General features: G+C 40.0%; 1 protein-coding gene and 1 long non-coding RNA gene across 6 annotated transcripts; one reads left to right on the plus strand and one right to left on the minus strand.

Annotated features, from left to right (window-relative positions):
• Positions 1-4,205: 4,205 nt before the first annotated feature.
• On the minus strand, positions 4,206-7,662 carry LOC112223178. Of its 4 annotated transcripts, none has more exons than XR_002949256.2 (4): positions 7,539-7,662; positions 6,377-6,541; positions 5,876-6,141; positions 4,206-4,254 (listed from the first exon to the last, which is right to left on the minus strand). It is a non-coding gene; the product is annotated as an uncharacterized LOC112223178 (long non-coding RNA). The 4 variants fall into 4 exon arrangements; XR_002949257.2 differs by having other exon boundaries at positions 4,216-4,254; positions 5,876-5,918; XR_002949255.2 differs by lacking the exon at positions 4,206-4,254 and having other exon boundaries at positions 5,714-6,141; positions 6,382-6,541.
• A 361-nt stretch (positions 7,663-8,023) lies between these two features.
• Positions 8,024-20,135, plus strand: LOC112223177 (RRP15-like protein). 2 transcript variants are annotated; one of them, XM_024386206.2, is made up of 6 exons: positions 8,024-8,161; positions 8,790-9,145; positions 9,412-9,509; positions 12,722-12,911; positions 19,588-19,752; positions 19,887-20,135. In XM_024386206.2, exons 1-5 carry the CDS (start codon positions 8,113-8,115, stop codon positions 19,732-19,734), a joined length of 840 nt encoding a protein of 279 aa, XP_024241974.1. In that variant the 5' UTR covers positions 8,024-8,112; the 3' UTR covers positions 19,735-19,752; positions 19,887-20,135. The 2 variants fall into 2 exon arrangements, with proteins under 2 accessions (XP_024241974.1, XP_024241973.1); XM_024386205.2 differs by having other exon boundaries at positions 19,588-20,135.
• Positions 20,136-20,155: the final 20 nt, after the last annotated feature.

Genomic DNA, 20,155 nt, shown 5'->3' on the forward strand with positions numbered 1-20,155 from the left:
AAGCCTGAAACTATGTATTGTGACACTAGACACATTAGGGAAGCCATAGAAAAGGGAATCTGGTTGATATCAATTCAATTCAATTCAAGGGGCTTTATTGGCATGGGAAACATGTGTTAACATTGCCAAAGCAAGTGAGGTAGATAATATACAAGTACAGGGAAGGACATCTCATTCACTGCTCAATAGGGACGCATAGGAACGCAGAGCTTTCTAAATAAGAGTCCCTTCCTGATTAGATTTTTCTCAGGCTTTCTTCTGCAATATCAGTTCAATTTTTACAGTTTTGGAAACTTTAGAGTGTTTTCTATCATAAGCTGTCAATTATATGCATATTCTAGCATCTTGTCCTGACAAAATATTCAGTTTACTTTGGGGACGTTGTTTTTCCAAAAATGAAAATAGTGCCCCCTAGTTTCAATTATTAAATAAAGGTGAAATAAATCAAATTAAAATAAAAACCCTTCCCAGAAGAGTGGAGGCTGTCATAGCAGCAAAGGGGGAGACCAACTCCACATTAATGCCAATGATTTTGCAATGAGATGTTCGATGAGCAGGTGTCCACATACTTCATTGAAAAACAATGTGTTTTAGTCAGTTATTTGGAGACATGAATATAGTATAGTTTTATTTAAAAAATAATAGCAATGTTTTTATGTTTCACTATTTTTAGGATGGTCCTCCCTTCTCTGAGGAGCATCTGTTGTTGTACCATTGGGGTTGGTGTTACTAGTTAAAATCAGAAGCTAAGTTATTTTACTCTCACTGTAAACAACTTGATCATGCCTAAAAATATGAATCCCCCACCCCCCTCTTTCGCCCTCAGAACAGCCTCAATTTGTCCCTGCATGGACTCTACAAGGTGTCAAAAGCATTCTCATTGTCACGTTCTGACCTTAGTTCTTTTGTTATGTCTTTGTTTTAGTATGGTCAGGGCGTGAGTTGGGGTGGGTAGTCTATGTTCCTTTTTCTATGTTGTGGTTATGTGTTTGGCCTGGTATGGTTGTCAATCAGAGGCAGGTGTCGTTCGTTGTCTCTGATTGAGAATCATACTTAGGTAGCCTTTTCCCACCTGTGTTTTGTGGGTGATTATTTTTCCGTGTCAGTGTTTGTTCCACACGGGACTGTTTCGTTTATGCACGTTGTTATTTTGTATTTCAGTGTTCAGGCAAATAAACACCATGAACACGTGCTGCGCATTGGTCGATCGTTACACTCATGTTGACTCCAATGCTTGCCAAAGTTGTGTCAAATTGGCTGGATGTCCTTTGAGTGGTGGACCATTCTTGATACACATGGGAAGTTGTTGAGTGTGAAAAACCCAGAAGCATTGCAGATCGATTCTGTTAATTGTTTGCTTGTTATTTTTATTCGTGTCAGATATGTCCATTTTGGGATAGTTGTTCTGTTCACTGGAGTATGATTAAAACAGGTTAATATGCCCCACCAACATAAGACAACTGTACAGAAATAAGTAAATAAAATCAATGATTAGAGAATAGTCCGATTAATTGATACATGACACGGATATAGCAGGAAGACCATAGTACCGTGAATTGCTAGCACAAGTTGCTCACGCTGCTAGTGCCTACAAACGTTTTGCGTTCGGTGGAACGTTGGTGCGTTATCATGGGATGCTGTCTTCAAATCTTGTCCCAAATGGCAGTAACCTACTGGAAAGTGCATAAAATGTGGTGAGTAATTGACTCAAAGAGAGAGAAAGACAATAGTTGAACACTTTTGAACAAATTAATTTATTCCAAAATGAAGGAAAAGCAAAAGAGAAATATATGGATTTCGTCAGTGTTTTTCACTTTCAGTTTCACTTACATAGCTAGCAAACGGAGTTAGCTAGTTTAGCCTACTGAAACACCCTGATCCAACAGATGGATTCTATGTTAGCTAGCTGGCTATGGCTATCCAACACAACACTGAAACTCTTCCAAGTCAAGGTAAGGTTTTGGTTTTACTAATCGCTGTTCAACTGGGTGAATGGAATATGAATGACAGTCATTCAACATGCAGTAAAGAAATAAGGCCATGCTCATGAAAAAAAACAACCCATTTTAAACAGCACTGACCTCCACTGGTTAAAAGTATACTCAAGAAAATATTTTATTGATCATAGTGATGCAGGAGTATGATTAAAACAGGTTAATATGCCCCACCAACATAAGACTACTGTACAGAAATAAGTAAATAAAATCAATGATTAGAGAATAGTCAGATTAATTGATACATGACACAGATATAGCAGGAAGATGGCATAGCAGGAAGACCAAAGTACCGTGAATCAAGAGTTCAAATCCCAGATGAGGACAGATTGAATAGTAATTACTGTATAAATGAACATGCACAACGTAATCATGTATGTCGTAGTGTGTCAAATATACAGGTTGAAAACAATGTATATTAAAAGCACTGTGTGTGTGAGTATCCCTAACCTTACCAACACAATGTAAGAATGGTTCCAAAGTTGTAACTTGACATGTGAATACATTAAATACGATTTGCAAGCATGCAACTCAATTTGAGGATAAATGCAACACAATCACTAAACTTTGGACTGGTGAATCTTCTTCTGTGAATAAAAATTACATTTGCCCATGTCTAAGGGCTCCCGCGTGGCACAGTGGTCGAAGTCAATGCATTTTTAGCTGCAAGTTGTGTCAGTCCAGTCCCTGGTTAGAATCCTGGCTGTGATGGGAAGTTTCATAGTGCAGTGCACAATTGGCCCAGCGTCGTCCGGGTTTGGTCGGGCTATGCCATCATTGTAAATAAGAATTTATTCTTAACTGACTTGCCTAGTTAAATAAAGGTTACATTTGCACACTCTGCGTTTTGTAACATATAACATGTGCCAAAATGGTTTGTGGTTGTAAATTCGGGGTTGCACATACGGAGCTTCTTGCTGCGGTCCAAAGAACTGGGAACTCTGAAATCTCAGACTTCCAACTTCAGTGCCTTCAAAGACAAGTGGTAACTGAAAATAAAACTCAAACTGGGAAATATCTTTTGAAAGGTCATCCAACTCAGAATTCTATGTCGGAAACTCTGGCATCATTCTATAGCTCTGACTTTCCGACCTGAAGATCACTGTAATCATGATTTGAGCACGTTTTTTTTCCAGAGTTCCCAGTTGTCCTGAAAGCACCAATAATAATAACTAGAGACAGCCTCTCCAAGATGCCCGATTGTTGTTTAAAACGCAATCTACTCACGGTTGCATATACCAATTCGTGGCTGCCGCCATCTTGCTAGTTTCGATTTTACTGGGACTACTCTGCCTGTGCACTAATACGGGAATAGCATGAGCCCGAGCAGTAACTTCATCACAAGCATGAGTGCGGGAAGCTTTTGGGCATTCTGCCAGTGTTGCCAGGGACATGGATCTGCGTGGCTGAGACAAGTTGGAGGAAGGTAAATCTGTACCACAGTGACCACAACCACTTTAAAAATTAAAGGAGTTGTATGCAAGTAAATTAATGAGGACTAAATCAAATGTGCACAAGCTAGCTTGACATGTGCACCTCAGGAGACCTAGCAGTTGTATATTTTCTATTCAACACAATGCAATCACAACAATTCATAGGACTTGTTACAAAATTAATGATGAAAAAAGTTTCTGAAAAAGCTTTGCAGTTATGATTTGCCTGTTAATTATTCGAGCTGTGTCACAATTAATCAGTAAAGTTCCCTTGTATAACAAAATTTACACATTCAAAATGGTTGTGCATCCTGATGTAAAACTTCAGTGCCTTCAAAAAGCATTCATAACTCTCGACTTATTCCGCATTTTGTTATGTTACAACCTGAATTCAAAATGGATTAAATAAGTAAAAGTAAAACTAAATGCATGCTCTTCAACCGAATCGCCTTCTTCTTCACGATGCTGTCTGTGTAAGTGGACCAATTCAGTTTGTCTGTGATGTGTATCCCGAGGAACTTAAAACTTACTACCCTCTCCACTACTGTTCCATCGATGTGGATAGGGGGGTGTTCCCTCTGCTGTTTCCTGAAGTCCACAATCATCTCCTTAGTTTTGTTGACGTTGAGTGTGAGGTTATTTTCCTGACACCACACTCCGAGGGCCCTCACCTCCTCCCTGTAGGCCGTCTCGTCGTTGTTGGTAATCAAGCCTACCAATGTTTGTTTTACTCCATGTGTAACTCTGTCGTTGTATGTGTCGAACTGCTTTGCTTTATCTTGGCCAGGTTGCAATTGTAAATGAGAACTTGTTCTCAACTTGCCTACCTGGTTAAATAAAGGTGAAATAAAAATAAAAAATTGATTGTGTTTGTTAACCCATCTACACACAATACCCCATAATGACAAAGTGAAAATATACAGTGCCTTGCGAAAGTATTCGGCCCCCTTGAACTTTGCGACCTTTTGCCATATTTCAGGCTTCAAACATAAAGATATAAAACTGTATTTTTTTGTGAAGAATCAACAACAAGTGGGACACAATCATGAAGTGGAACGACATTTATTGGATATTTCAAACTTTTTTAACAAATCAAAAACTGAAAAATTGGGCGTGCAAAATTATTCAGCCCCTTTACTTTCAGTGCAGCAAACTCTCTCCAGAAGTTCAGTGAGGATCTCTGAATGATCCAATGTTGACCTAAATGACTAATGATGATAAATACAATCCACCTGTGTGTAATCAAGTCTCCGTATAAATGCACCTGCACTGTGATAGTCTCAGAGGTCCGTTAAAAGCACAGAGAGCATCATGAAGAACAAGGAACACACCAGGCAGGTCCGAGATACTGTTGTGAAGAAGTTATAAGCTGGATTTGGATACAAAAAGATTTCCCAAGCTTTAAACATCCCAAGGAGCATAAAAAGTGTTGTTTAAAGTTTGCCACAAGCCACCTGGGAGACACACCAAACATGTGGAAGAAGGTGCTCTGGTCAGATGAAACCAAAATTGAACTTTTTGGCAACAATGCAAAATGTTATGTTTGGCGTAAAAGCAACACAGCTCATCACCCTGACCACACCATCCCCACTGTCAAACATGGTGGTGGCAGCATCATGGTTTGGGCCTGCTTTTCTTCAGCAGGGACAGGGAAGATGGTTAAAATTGATGGGAAGATGGATGGAGCCAAATACAGGACCATTCTGGAAGAAAACCTGATGGCGTCTGCAAAAGACCTGAGACTGGGACGGAGATTTGTCTTCCAACAAGACAATGATCCAAAACATAAAGCAAAATCTACAATGGAATGGTTCAAAAATAAACATATCCAGGTGTTAGAATGGCCAAGTCAAAGTCCAGACCTGAATCCAATCGAGAATCTGTGGAAAGAACTGAAAACTGCTGTTCACAAATGCTCTCCATCCAACCTCACTGAGCTCGAGCTGTTTTGCAAGGAGGAATGGGAAAAAATGTCAGCCTCTCGATGTGCAAAACTGATAGAGACATACCCCAAGCGACTTACAGCTGTAATCGCAGCAAAAGGTGGCGCTACAAAGTATTAACTTAAGGGGGCTGAATAATTTTGCACGCCCAATTTTTCAGTTTTTGATTTGTTAAAGTTTGAAATATCCAATAAATGTCATTCCACTTCATGATTGTGTCCCACTTGTTGTTGATTCTTCACAAAAAAATACAGTTTTATATCTTTGTTTGAAGCCTGAAATGTGGCAAAAGGTCGCAAAGTTCAAGGGGGCCGAATACTTTCGCAAGGCACTGTATATTGGGATGAGGATTGTAGTGAGCAGACTATGTCATTGTAAATCAGACACTTAGTTGTGCAACTAGAAAGATACAGAATAAATACATCCACATCTACCATTATGAGCAAAAAAACATAGGAGAGCTCTCTTGCTTATGTTGAGTTGAGAATCATCAGAGAATACTGACCACTTCATTAGAACTTGATCAAGAAGGCCGCAATATCCACGTGCTGTAGAGGAGATACGAGGAGAGGAGGGGAGAAGTGACAGAGAAGAGGCCAGGAGAGGCAGAGGGAAGGAGCAAGAGATTTAACCTCATCATGACTTGCCCAAAGACTGATGACATCCAAGCTGTTCCATATCTAGGATTTTCACAAGGTCACTTTCAATCACAGTGTGGGTGTTTTGACAGAAACCAGTAGTCCAATTCAGAGTTACCAGTTGGATTATTTTCTGTAGGAAAGGGACCAACAACAGTTTTAAAATAACTTTCAGAAAAGAGTATGTTAGATTTATAGATAGCATTATCAATAGTTTCTGTGTTATACTTCTAAATCCATATGGTTATGCTTCTCATCAGAGCTCATAAAATGTTTAAGGTGCACACAAGCACCATTGTCAATCAAAATGTAGAGAGTAGAATATAACATTTCATCTTTGTATTTAACCAAAGTGCTGTACTACTTACTGTACCATTGGGGATCTGCTGCATGGTTTGTCGTATTGGATCCTCTGCTCAGATGTGGGAACATCGCCTGGTGACGTCATTGGCCTGCAACTCCACTGTAGTCAGCCAGGTATTTCTCTGGTTGAGAGGCAAGGAATCAGCAGCGGTGGCATCATTGCTTAGAGACTGAAACACACAGGAGGACCTCAGGTAAGTGGCATGTGAACACAAATGGTAAATGACACTCACGCCAATAAACAGCACACCAGTGGCACACAATATCAGTAACAATGGAGCAGTAATCATAGTTCAATGTCCATAGTTAAATTCACAGTCGATGTACAATAACTACTCACTCAGTAATGTTAAATAGTTAGGTTGCAGCTGTGACAGTGACGACAGTCGCACCTGGATCCAATTTACTGACTGTAAATTGCTCTCAATAAAAGCGTCTGCTAAATGACCACCATGTAAATACAAAAATGAACACTTGCAAAGCACTCTGGGTATTTTTTTAATGTGCTCCAGCCCTTAACAAGACCCAATTTTGTCAGGCAGGACCAAATCGGAACCAACCCTGGGCAAGTCTATGTTTGGGCCAAATCAGGGCCGGTCCAGACCGGACCAAATCTGAACCAAACAACGTCTGTGGTTATAGTTGTCTATACATTTTCTCACATATTCACAGTCCACCGGTTTAAGAAAGTACAAAACATAATATATGTTTGCGTTATTAACCTTACAGTGCCTATAGGTATTACCCCCTTGGGCTTTCACATTTCATTGTGTTACAAAGTGGATTCAAATTGATTTAATTTAGATTTTTTTCATGATCTACACAAAATATTCCAAGCAGAAACATTTTAAAATGAAAAATGATTCTTACATAGAAATTCATAAAAAGATAAAACAATAATACATATTGATTGGATAAATATGCACCCCGAGTCAAAACATGTTATAAACACCTTAATCAGTGATTAAAGCTGTAAGTCTTTTTGAGTAAATCCCAAAGAGCTGTGCACATCTGGATTGTGCAATATACTTGACAAAATTGTGTGTGTGTGTGTGTGTTTGGAACAGTAAAGGACCCTCAGGGTGGCATGCAGGCAGTTCTTTTTGTGTAGCTAAAAATATCACGGAGTCAGTCAAGTCAACCCATAATCATTTTCAGTCAAGTTACCCTAGAAGTCGGGAGATGGCGATATTGAAGTATGCTATACACTAATATCCCTTGTGGACTGGTTCGTACATAAAACATTCTCCATTCAGGCTGCATACTTTCTTTATGAAACACCATTTTCCACCACCATGCTAGAGTGGCTAATGCTACTTCCTGATGTTGCACCCCTCGTTCAGCCAGGGGTAAACAACAGACTGCTGCAACCTGAATGGCTGAACGTGATTCGCAACATCCGGATCTAGCATTCCTAGGCATTAGCCACAAGCAAGGTGGTGGAAATGGTGTTTCATAAAGAAAGTATGTATATTTTACCAGTTTTCACAGCTTTTTATCCATAAAATTTAGGTAAGGAGGAAAATCGACGCCTTTGTAGCCGGAATGGAGAATGTTTTATGTATGAACCGGTCCACTAAGGATACAAGTGTATAGCTGGCTGCATGTGTTCCCTTTGGATGGTAAGAGGAAACGGCTCAATATCGCCATCTGCCGGCCTTTGGACTAAGGTCAAGTCAAGTGGGAACTTTTTACACGGAACGGAACTTTATTCACGGAGTAGTTTCAGTGCTGCACAATAATGGCATCTGTGGAAAAGGCACATGTGGAGAACTCAGCAGGGATATTAGGTACACTAATTATTTTTCTTAGAATTGTTCAAAAGTAGTAGCCAGCTAGCGAGATGATTAAACCTTGTATCGTTTGTCTCTCCCAGGCCCAACAGACGGGACTCAAGCTGGTAGCTAGGCTAGCTATAGCATTGGCACTAGCATGATCAGATAATTTATGGCTGCACGTTAGGCATAGTTGGCTAGCGTTAGGTATCTAAAAAGTTACATTTACATTAAACCCTATGCAGTTAAGTAGGCAGATCAACTAACTAGCTAGCTACAGTACTTGATTTCATTCGTCTTCACTCTGCATTTGAAACGTCAAATGGCATTAACGTTAGCTAGACTATGCGATGTAACTTGACTAGCATATGGAGCTAACTTAGATAATTGGCTAGAAAGCTGTCTGTGTAAGCCACACATTTGATCGAATCAATAGTTAATGTAGTTAATAGTTAATGAATCAATAGATTGTAGCTAGTGTTTTACAGAGAATATTAATGATAATATTAGAGGGTGTTAAATGTCTATTAGGTTAAGCTAGATATGAAGTGGCAGAGCTAAATTGTTTTGAATTTGCAACGGATTAGGCCTAGCTATTATTTGTATAAGACAATATGATAAATGCCTTGTTTTCACACATCAGAAGAGCCCCAGGAGGACCACAGCGCTGAAAGTGATGATTCTGACAGAGGGAGCGATGGAGAGGGATCAGAGGATGGAGGAAACGACAGAGAGGGATCAGAGGTTGAAGGAAGTGAAGAGGAGGATGGAGAGAGTGAAGAGGAGGATGGAGAGAGTGAAGGGGAGAAAGAAGAGGGTGAAGGCAACAGGGAAGTAGATGATGTAGACACCAACCCCAATGCTGGATGGGCGGAGGCCATGGCCAAGATTCTGCAGAAGAAGACACCGGAGAGCAAACCCAGCATCCTGCTGAAGAACAAACAGCTGGACAAAATGAAGGAGAAGGAGAAGAAGGAGAATCTGGAGAGGAAGAAACAGGTACTGTGTGTTTTTTCATGTCTGTAAATGTTTGTGTCCATAGTCCTACTTGTTTGTTTTTGTATGTACCTACCTGTATGTCAATTTCTTGCATTAATGAAAACCGGTCTTAAACTGATGCTGGTTATTGAAATCAGATAGATGATTGCCTGATAACAGAAATGGCCTAAGATCAATTCAGCTGGAGTTGACTTGCACCCTAGACATTTATTCAGTACAGCTTGCCTGTATGTGCGTGCATAATTAACTTTTTTCCTGGCTGACAGACTGATAAAAAGCGAGCATGGGAGATGATGTGCCGAGAGAAACCAGACTTAGTAAAAGACCGAGAGAATGAGAGGAACCGGCAGAGAGTTGCTACCAGGTACATACACACTTGTGTGCCGCTTACAAACCTACAGTGCCTTCAGAAAGTATTCACATTCCTTTACTTTTTCCAAATTTAAAGCCTGAATTTCAAATGGATTACATTGAGATTTTTGGTCTCTACAAATTAATTTAAAAAATGAAATGCTGAAATGTCTTGAAACAATAAAGTACAGTGCATTCGGAAAGTATTCAGACACCTTTATTTTTTCCACATTTTGTTACGTTACAGCCGTATTCTAAAATGTATTAAATATAGCCCCCCCCATCAATCTACACACAATACCCCATAAGGACAATGCAAAAACAAGGTTTAGAATTTTTTGCAAATGTGTGTGTATGTATATATATATATATATATATATATATATATATATATAATATATACATATATATTTAAATGCAGAAATACCTTATTTAAATAAGTATTCAGACCCTTTACTCAGTACTTTGTTGAAGCATCTTTTGCAGCTATTACAGCCTTGAGTGTTTGGTAGAACGCTACAAGCTTGGCACACCTGTATTTGGGGAGTTTCTCGCATTCTTTACTGCAGATCCTCTCCAACTCTGTCAGGTTGGCTGGGTAGCGTCACTGCACAGCTATTTTGAAGTCTCTCCGGAGATGTTCGATCTGGTTCAAGTCGGGCTCTGGCTGGGCCACTCAAGGACATTCAGAGATTTGTCCCGAAGCCACTCCTGCGTTGTCTTGGCTGTGTGCTTAGGGTTGTTGTCTTGTTGGAAGATGAACCTTCGCCTCAGTCTGAGATCCTGAGTGCTCTGGAGCAGGTTTTCATCAAGGATCTCTGTACTTTGCTCCATTCATCTTTCCCTCAATCCTGACAAGTCTCCCAGTCCCTGCCGCTATTTAAACTTTATTTAACTAGGCAAGTCAGTTAAGAACAAATTCTTATTTACAATGACGGCCATGGAAAAGTGGGTTAACTCCCTTGTTCAGGGGCAGAACATTTCTTTTGTCAGCTCAAGGTTTCGATCTAGCAACCTTTCGGTTACTGGCTCAACACTAACCACTAGGCTAGCTGCCGCCCCATGCTTCACCGTAGGGATGGTGCGAGGTTTCCTTCAGACGTGATGCTTGGCATTCAGGCCAAATAGTTCAATCTTGGTTTCATCTGACCAAAGAATCTTGTTTCTCATACTTTAGGCGCCTGTTGGCAAACTCTAAGCGAGCTATTTGGCCGGGCGGCCAGCTCTAGGAAGAATCTTGGTGGTTCCAAACTTATTCCATTTGGATTGATGGAGGCCACTGTGTTCTTGGGGGGCCTTGAATGCTACAGAAATGTTTTGGTACCCTTCCCCAGATCTGTGCCTCAACATAATCTTGTCTCAGAGCTCTACAGACAATTCCTTCGACCTCATTGCTTGGTTTTTGCTCTGACATGCACCGTCAACTGTGGGACCTTATATAGACAGGTGTGTGCCTTTCCAAATCATGTCCAATCAATTGAATTTCCCACAGGCGGACTCCAATCAATTTGTAGAAACATCTCAATTTCGAGTCTCAGCAAAAGGTCTGAATACTTATCTAAATAAGGTTTCTGTTTTTGCTTTGTCGTTATGGGGTATTGTGTGTAGATTGAGGAATTTGTATTTATTGAATCTATTTTCAAATAAGGCTGTAACATAACGTTGAAAAAGTCTAGGGGTTTGAATACTTTCCGAATGCACTGTATTCAACCCCATTGTTATGGCAAGCCAAATAAGTTTAGGAGGGAAAATGTGCATAATGAGTCGCATGATAAGTTGCATGGACTCACTCTGTGCAATAATAGTGTTTAACATAATTTTTGAATGCCTACCTTATCTCTGTACCACACACATACAATTATCTATGACCTCCCTCAGTTGACCAGTGAATTTCAAACACAGATTCAACCTCTGAGACCAGGGAGGTTTTCCATTGCCACGCAAAGAAGGGCACCTGTTGGCAGAAGATGACTTTTTTTTTAAGCAGATGTTTAATATCCCTATTGGATGGTGTATCAATACACCAAGTCGCTACAAAGACACAGGTGTCCTTCCTAACACAGTTGCCAGAGAGGAAGGAAACCGCTCAGGGATTTCACCATGAGGCCAATGGTGACTTTAAAAAGAGTTTAATGGCTTTGATTGGAGAAAACTGAGGATGGATCAACAATGTTGTGGCTACCCCCACAATGCTAACCTAATTGACAGAGTGAAATGAAGGAAGCCTGTACAGAATACAAATATTCCTAAACATGCATGCTGTTTACAACAACACACTAAAGTAATACTGCAAAAAATGTGGCAAAGCAATTCACTTTTTGTCCTGAATACAAAGTGTTTGTTCTGGACGAATCCAATACAACACATTACTAAGTACCATGCGGCATATTTTCAAGCATAGTGGTGGCTGCATCATGTTATGGGTATGCTTGTAATCGTTAAGGACTGGGGAGTTTTTCAGTATTAAAAAATAAACAAGAATGGAGATGAGTACAGGCAAAATCCTTTCCACCAGACACTGGGAGACAAATTCACCTTTCAGCAGGACAATAACCTAAAACACAAGGCCAAATATACACTGAAGTTACTTACCAAGAAGACGGTGAATGGCAGAGTTAGTTTTGACTTAAATCTGCTTAAATCTATGGCAAGACCTGAAAATGGTTGTCTAGCAATGATCAACAACCACCTTGACAGAGCTTAAAGAATTTAGAAAAGTATAATGGGCAAATATTGTACAATTCATGTGTGCAAAGCTCTTAGACTTACACAGACAGGCTCACAGCTGTGATCAATGCCAATGGTGATAATAACATGTATTGATTTAGTGGTGTGAATACTTATGTAAATGAGTTATTTTTGTATTTCATTTGCAATTAAATGAGCGACTATTTCAACAACAAAAAATGAACTTTGTTATAATGGGGTTGTGTGTGTAGATGGGTGAGGGGGGCACTTTAAACCATCTTGAATTCAGGCTGTAACACAAAATGGAATTCAAGGGGTATGAATACTTTCTGAAGGCACTGCATATCTCTTAATGATGATCGTGCCTACCAGATGAAGATGGGGATAACAAAATTATTAGATCAGGTAAAAATCTCATGCATTATATGATTTATGCTAAATATAAGCATCACAAAATATTACAATTAATCTTAAAGTGAATTGGCTTGAAATTCTACCAGAAAAACAGTGTCTTGTGTGTACCTCTCCTCTCCACAGGGGAGTAGTACAGCTGTTCAACGCTGTGAGGAAGCACCAGAAAACAGTGGATGAGAAGGTGAAGGAGGCGGGCGGCTCGGAAAGGAAGAAGGCCAAGCTCCTCTCCTCTGTCTCCAAGAAAGACTTCATCAACGTGCTGCGGGGCACAGAGGGGGGCAGCGAGGTCGTCATCAAGACAGAGAGACAGACGGTGAGTTTCATCCCCCTCTCTCTCCCACTATTGATATGTTGTTTTCCCGAAGTTCGTCTTCGGGCAGGGGTTAAAGTCGTCATGTTTCGTCGTCGCCCCCCCTCCCCCCAAGAACTGTCCACATTTATTTTTTCTCAGCCAACAAGACAAGTAAAACCAACATTAAAATCACTAGCCTATGTCAATTTTCTATACCCTATAGTAATAAAGTTAACCTAATCTATTGGTTAGCTTGTCGTTCTGTGTGAGAAATAAACAATTGAAACAGACTCTGGGACGATAGATCCCAAATTCATACAACCACTACACAATTTTTATTTTTTTAAGCAACAGAAGATTTCGATAAACTATGATTTTTTACATTATAAGCAATGCGCACACGGCAGTAGGCTTCGTGCAAATGTTCCGAATGTTCCAACCCAAAAGTAAAGATGCCTTCATAAAAAATGACTTGAGTAAAAGTCTAAAAGTATTTTGTTTTAAATCTACTTCAGTATCAAAAGTAAATGTAATTGCTAAAATATACTTAAAAGTAAAACTATGAATGATTTAAAATTCCTTATTAAACAAACCAGATGGCAAGATTTTCTTGTTTATTTTTTTTTTTACTGATAGCCAGGGGCACATTCCAACCTACACATCAGTTACAAACTAAGCATTTGTGTTTAGTGAATCTGCCAGATCAGAGGCAGTAGGGATGACCAGGCAAGTTCTCTTGATAAATTTGTGAATTGGACCAGTAAAAAGTACATTATTTTCTTTAGGAATGTAGTGAAGTTAAAGTTGTCAAATATAAATTGTAAAGTACAGATACCCCCCACCACCACAAATAAAAACGATTTAAGTAGTCCTTTAAAGTATTTTTCCTTAAATACTTTGTACCACTACCAACATGCAATTAGCAGGAATACACAGTTCTCAATGAGAGCGGTTTCATGTGACGGAGATGAAAATATCCGTTACAAATGTAGAAAGCATGCAACAACTTGCATGGGTTGCTAATATGACTATGATTGTTCCTTTGGCTAATTAATAATGAAAGAAAGTTAATTTGAAAACCAATAGAGCATGAGAGAAATGCTGTTTTCAGTGGCATATGAAGAAGTGCGTCTGCTTTTGGTAAGGCTTCTTTGAAACAAGTTAAGACATGCCTCATAAAATTACATAAACCATCCGTTTTTTTTAAAAATTACGTTGATGGTTAAATAGTTTCAAAATGCCAATTGCTGAAACAGTCAATGCACAGCAATTATGGGATAAGCACGTTTGAAAGCCCAAATTATAATTTTTCATGTTAATTATTATTAATAATAACAATCAGGATGTGTCCAATGGGGTAAATGCAGAAAAACAAACCCCATGCTTCAGCCTATGTATTTATATCCACTATGTCTCATCAGTTGGGCTACAGGTGATAATGCTTATTGCTAGTAGCACATCTGATAATATAGACCTTTCATGCTCAACTTGGGACCTCGAAGCCAGTTCCACAGCTTTTTTTCATTGTTCCCCTCTAGTCAAGGACTGGTTTTAGATCTGGGACACTAGGTGTGTGCAATTAATTATCAGGTAGAATAGAAAAACAGCAGTCTGGACCTCATAGGGTAAGAGTTGAATACCCCTGATGTAGACAATGCATGGTCCAATATAAAAATATTTTTTACTAGTATTTTATTGAGGTGGAAATTATATTTTGGATGTGGTCAGCATCATTTTATTTTCATTCGTTTTGGGTAGAATGTCCTTTTAAAAAGTCACCAGAACTGAGCTTGTCAATTATCATGGGGAGGACACTGGACCCCCTAAACAAGGTGACTGGAATTGGTCAAACTCGCAGTTTAGTACATATACAAAATGATCTTCTTTCCCTAAAAGCATGATGGTCATGACTTGTTTTTACATGAAAGGGGAAATGAACTTGGCCCCGCAGACAATCGAGCTGAGATCGATTTATGTTTCAGTCATGGGATTATTTTTTGCTTTAAACACCTGTCTTCGGGTTTTTTTGTTGTTGCTCTTAATCATCTATTGGTCAGGGGTCCATACGAGATAAGCATTAAAGAGTCAATGTGTCCTTTCTGTTTCCATTAATTGTATTGCAACTAGGGCAGTCCCCGACTAAAATAAATCTTGGCCGACCAAGAGTCGTCTGTTCTTTCAGTCCAAATTTTCAAACTTGTATTTTTCCATACACAGTATAGTTTTAATCAAAACAATGATATGCACTGAGCTTGTCTGATGCTTTAAGCGAACATGTTTGATGAAATAATTAAGACACACAAATGATTAGAGGGAGTCCGCCGGCAATTGATTTGATTGCCGGGCCTGGCTCAGACTTGCTGGACTGTTATAATTTTTATTAAAGACTGTGACTGTGTGACAAGCACCCGTTGTCTCTCTCCTCCCTGCTGCAGTGAACACCACAGAACAGCAACAGTGTTTACTGCGCTGTCCGTGTTTCTGAAGCTGCAACATAATTACAGACATTTCTGACTGAAGTTATGTTACCGACATCCCTAATGTGTTAAGAAAAAAAATTCCCTCAAGCCCTTGCATTCTTTATGTGATACATGTTTGCATCGCATGCACATGACCAATAGGGCCTGACCTATAGCGTATCATAGTAACATCAATAAATTGCTTATAACAAGCTCTGAACACCGTAACACGTGACAGCAAAATGGATGCAAAGGATGTGACAAACTCGAAACGGGGGGAATGTTTACTGATTGCTCTGGAGGTAAAAGTCAAGTCAGATGTGCAAAATAAAACCAGTTGTGGAAAATACCAGAGATCAAGAAAAAGGTGAGGAGGAAGTGCTATGTGCATTTCACGTGTGCCAAACGGGTGCTGTTAGATTACAATATCATTTTCCTGACCATTTGGAACAATGTAAACAACACTAAATCAATTATAAGCGTACCAGAGTCTGTAAGGTTGTATTATTTTTTTAAACCCATTATTACAGCAAAGACTAAAGTCGTATTCATTTGTGAGTACAATTTCCGAAATGGAACGCTTTAGGCCTATTTCTTGTTTATGTTAATTATTCATGGGTCGCTTTATTATTTTATTTTAAAACTAAAAATGCTTGATTGCATTTCAAATCGTGAATGACTCGTATGCTGTGTGATGACATGAACGAACAGATGATTGATTGATACAGTAGCCTATATACAGTGCATTCGGAAATTATCCACACCCCTTTCCTATATTATGTTACTTTACAGCCTTATTCAAAAATTGATTGAATTAACTTTTTCCCTCATCAATCTACACACACTACCCCATAATGACAAGGCGAAAACATGTTTTTAGATTTTTTTTTGCAAGTTTCTATAAAATAAAAAAACAACCTTATTATAGTATTCAGACCTTTTGCTATGAGACTCGAAACTGAGCTCCGGTACATTCTGTTTCCGTTGATCATCCTTGAGATGTTTCTACGACTTGATTTGAGTCCACCTGTTTTAAATTCTATTGATCAGACATGATTTGGAAAGGCACACACCTGTCTATATAAGGTTGACAGTGCAAATCAGTGCAAAAACCAAGCAATGTGGTCAAAGGAATTATCCGTAGAGCTCCGAGACAAGATTGTGTCGAGGCATAGATCTGGGGAAGGGTACCAAAGAATGTCTGCAGCTTTGAAGGTCCTCAACAACACAGTGGCCTCCCATCATTCTTAATAGGAAGAAGTTTGGAACCACCAAGACTTCCTAGAGCTGGCCGCCCAGCCAAACTGAGTAATCGGGGGGATTGGTCAGGGAACCCGATGGTCACTGACAGAGCTCCAGAGTTCCTCTATAGAGATGGGAGAACCTTCCAAAAGGATGACTGTCGGACAACCATCGGGGGAACAGCACTCCACCAATCAGGCCTTTATGGTAGAGTGGCCAGGTGGAAGCCACTCCTCATCTCAGCCCTCCTCATCAGCCCGCTTGGAGTTTGTCAAAAGGCACCTCAGACCATGAGAAACAAGATTCTCTGGTCTGATGAAAACAAGATTGAACTATTTGGCCCTAATGCAGTACAGAGTGAGCCTTGATGAAAACCTGCTCCAGAGCGCTCAGGACCTCGGACTGGGGCGAAGGTTCATCTTCCAACAGGACAGCGACCCAAAGCACACAGCCAAGACAATGCAGGATTGGCTTCGGGACAAGTCTCTGAATGTCCTTGAGTGGCCCAGCCAGAGCCCGCCTTGAACCCGATGGAACATCTCCGGAAAGACCTGAAAATAGCTGTGTAGCTATGCTCCCCATCCAATCTGACAGAGCTTGAGAGGATCTGCAAAGAAGAATGGGAAAAACTCCCCAAATACAGGTGTGCCAAGCTTGTAGCATCATACCCAAGAGGACTTGAGGCTGCTTCAACAAAGGACTGAATAAAGAATCTGAATACTTTAAAAAAAAACTTAATATATTTTTTAACTAGCAAACATTTCTAAAAACCTGTTTACTTTGTCATTATGGGGTGAAAAAAACAATGATCCATTTTCGAATCAAGCTGTAACCTGGAAAATGAGTTCTGAATACTTGCCGAATGGCCTGTATTTATTGAAATATAGGCCTACAGTGCCTTCGGGAAGACCCCATGACTTTATCCTCATTTTGTTCGTTACAGCCTTATTCTAAAATTGATTAAATACAATGTTTTTTTTAGACATTTTCGCTAATTTATCTAAAAGAAAAAACCTTATTTACATACAGTCAAAAGTTTGGACACACCTTCTCTTTCAAGGGTTTTCCTTTATTTTGACTGTTCTACATTTTAGAATAATAGTGAAGACAAACTATGAAATAACAAATATGGAATCATTTAGTAACCAACAAATCAAAATATATTTTAGATTCTTCAAAGTAGACACCTTTTGCCTTGATGGCAGCTTTGCACACATTCTCTCAACCAGCGTCACCTGAAATGCTTTTCCCACATATGCTGAGCACTTGTTGGCTGCTTTTCCTTCACTCTGCGGTCCAACTCATCCCAAACCATTTCAATTGGGTCGGGTGATTGTGGAGGCCAGGTCATCTGATGCAGCACTCCATCACTCTCCTTCTTGGTCAAATAGCCTTTACACAGCCTGGAGGTGTGTTGGGTCAATGTCCTGTTAAAAAAGAAATTGTATTCCCACTAAGCGCAAACCAGTTGGGGCGGCGTATTGCTGCAGAATGCTGTTTTAGCCATGCTGGTTAAGTTTGCCTTGAATTCTAAATAAATCACTGACAGTGTCACCAGCAAAGCACCGTCACACCACCACCTCTATGCTTCATGGTGGGAACCACACATGCAGAGATCATCCGTTCACCTACTCTGCTTCTCACAAAGACACCGCCACTCGAACCAAACATCTCAGATTTGGACTCATCAGACCAACGGACAGATTTCCACCAGTCTAATGTCCATTGCTCGTGTTTCTTGGCCCAAGCAAGTCTCTTCTTATTGATTTCCTTTAGTCGTGGTTTCACTATCCAACGCTGGAGAAAGCGCATTTGTTATAAGATAATATAATTTTTTATTAATGTTGCAGCATGGACTGTGCCATCACCACAGCCTCCGCAATGGATCAGTCCACAGGTGTCTTGTACAACATGATTTTTTTGTTTTTTTGCTACTTCTCACCTGAAGAAATATCGGTCGACCAAACAATCAACCAGTTGACTAAATGGGGTCAGCCCTCTTTGCAACCCAATTCACCTGGTAAAATAAGGAATAAATTAAATGAAAAACTATTTTAGCCTGGATATAGCATGTGATAAGTATTTTTTTATTTTTAAATCTAATAGACTGATTCTCAAGCAAGAGGGTACTTGACTGAAGTAGTTTGATATGGTGGTAGTTATGGTGCAGAGATCCACTGTGTTGAATGGGAACATAGGCCAAATCCATCTCACAGCATCTGTATAAATATATAAACACAATTGCTGCTCTCATAATAACAGCAGCACCATAGGGACAGTCTGTTCATATACTAACAGGGTCTCTGAGCTTCAGGGTTAGAGGGTCAGTGAAATTGCTGGGCTGGCACTGGGGATGAAGGGCTTAGATTGATGTCAATCCCCAAACTACCATCTATTCTGTCTGGAGATTTTTTCTGTTGACAAACTTGGGATTTTAACAGTAATAAACTGCGTAATGTATAAGGCAGCTCTGTAATAATTGCCATCAAAACAGCTTATTTAATTGCATATAATTGAATAAATACTCTCTGGAGTGTCCTGTTGTCTTAAGTGTAGTTTCCCCCGATGTCCACTTGGTGGCACCGTTGACTTTGGGATGTTGTGAAACTTTCTAGGAGACTATTGTTATGATTTTGTATTTATTTTTATTTAACCTTCATTTAACTAGGCAAGTCAGTTAAGAACAAATTATTATTTACAATGAAGGCCTATACCAGCCAAACCTGGATTACCCTGGGCCAATTGTGTGCCACCACCCTATTGAATTCCCAATCACGGCCGTTTGTGATACAGCCTGGATTCAGGGTGTCCGTAGTGACGCCTCAAGCACTGAGATGCAGTGCCTTAGACCAGGGAGTTATAGTGGTGGTCTATTCCTGTGTTTGACCATACACACATGAAGCGGAAATATATTTGATATAAGAAACGGATCATTTATGGATAATAAGTACCATCTTTGTTTTTTTTTAAAGTGGATATATTTTGTTTGTGTATAGACTGGCAGGGAGGCAGAAGAGAAGCCAGCTTGGAGCGTGCTGAGAGATGACTTCATGATGGGAGCCTCCATGAAGGACTGGGACAAGGAGAGCGACGAGGAGGATGCACCTGGGGGTGCAGAGGACTACAACAGCGAGTCGGACTGAGCAGACCGGCCCATCTGTGTAAGTATGTGTATGACTGAGCACACCCAGGAGTACACAAGACCGTGCCTTTGAGTCCACTGTGAGGAATGGAGCTGAAGGGTCCTGCATCGCTAAGATCAGCTCAACCCAGCCTCCCTCTCCTCTTCCCACAGAGGCAGCCCTACCAGGCCCAAAGACTCCTCTTTTGAATTTTCTATATGGAACCAGGAGCTGAAGAAAGACTGGGGTCAAGATCCTGTTCTGGCGCACAATTATTTGCGGCAGGATCCCTATTTTGTTTAATGCTGGTGCTCTCTGGCTTGTAAATGTCCCACTGAACATTTTTCTGTCTGAACTCTGTATATAGACCTTTTTTTTCATAACAGTTGCATGTCCCTCAATAAAAAGCCAGTTGATAAACATTTCCTTTTTCAGTTTTGTG

The sequence above is a fragment of the Oncorhynchus tshawytscha genome, linkage group LG23 (genome assembly GCF_018296145.1).
Source record: "Oncorhynchus tshawytscha isolate Ot180627B linkage group LG23, Otsh_v2.0, whole genome shotgun sequence".
NCBI lineage: Eukaryota > Metazoa > Chordata > Actinopteri > Salmoniformes > Salmonidae > Oncorhynchus > Oncorhynchus tshawytscha.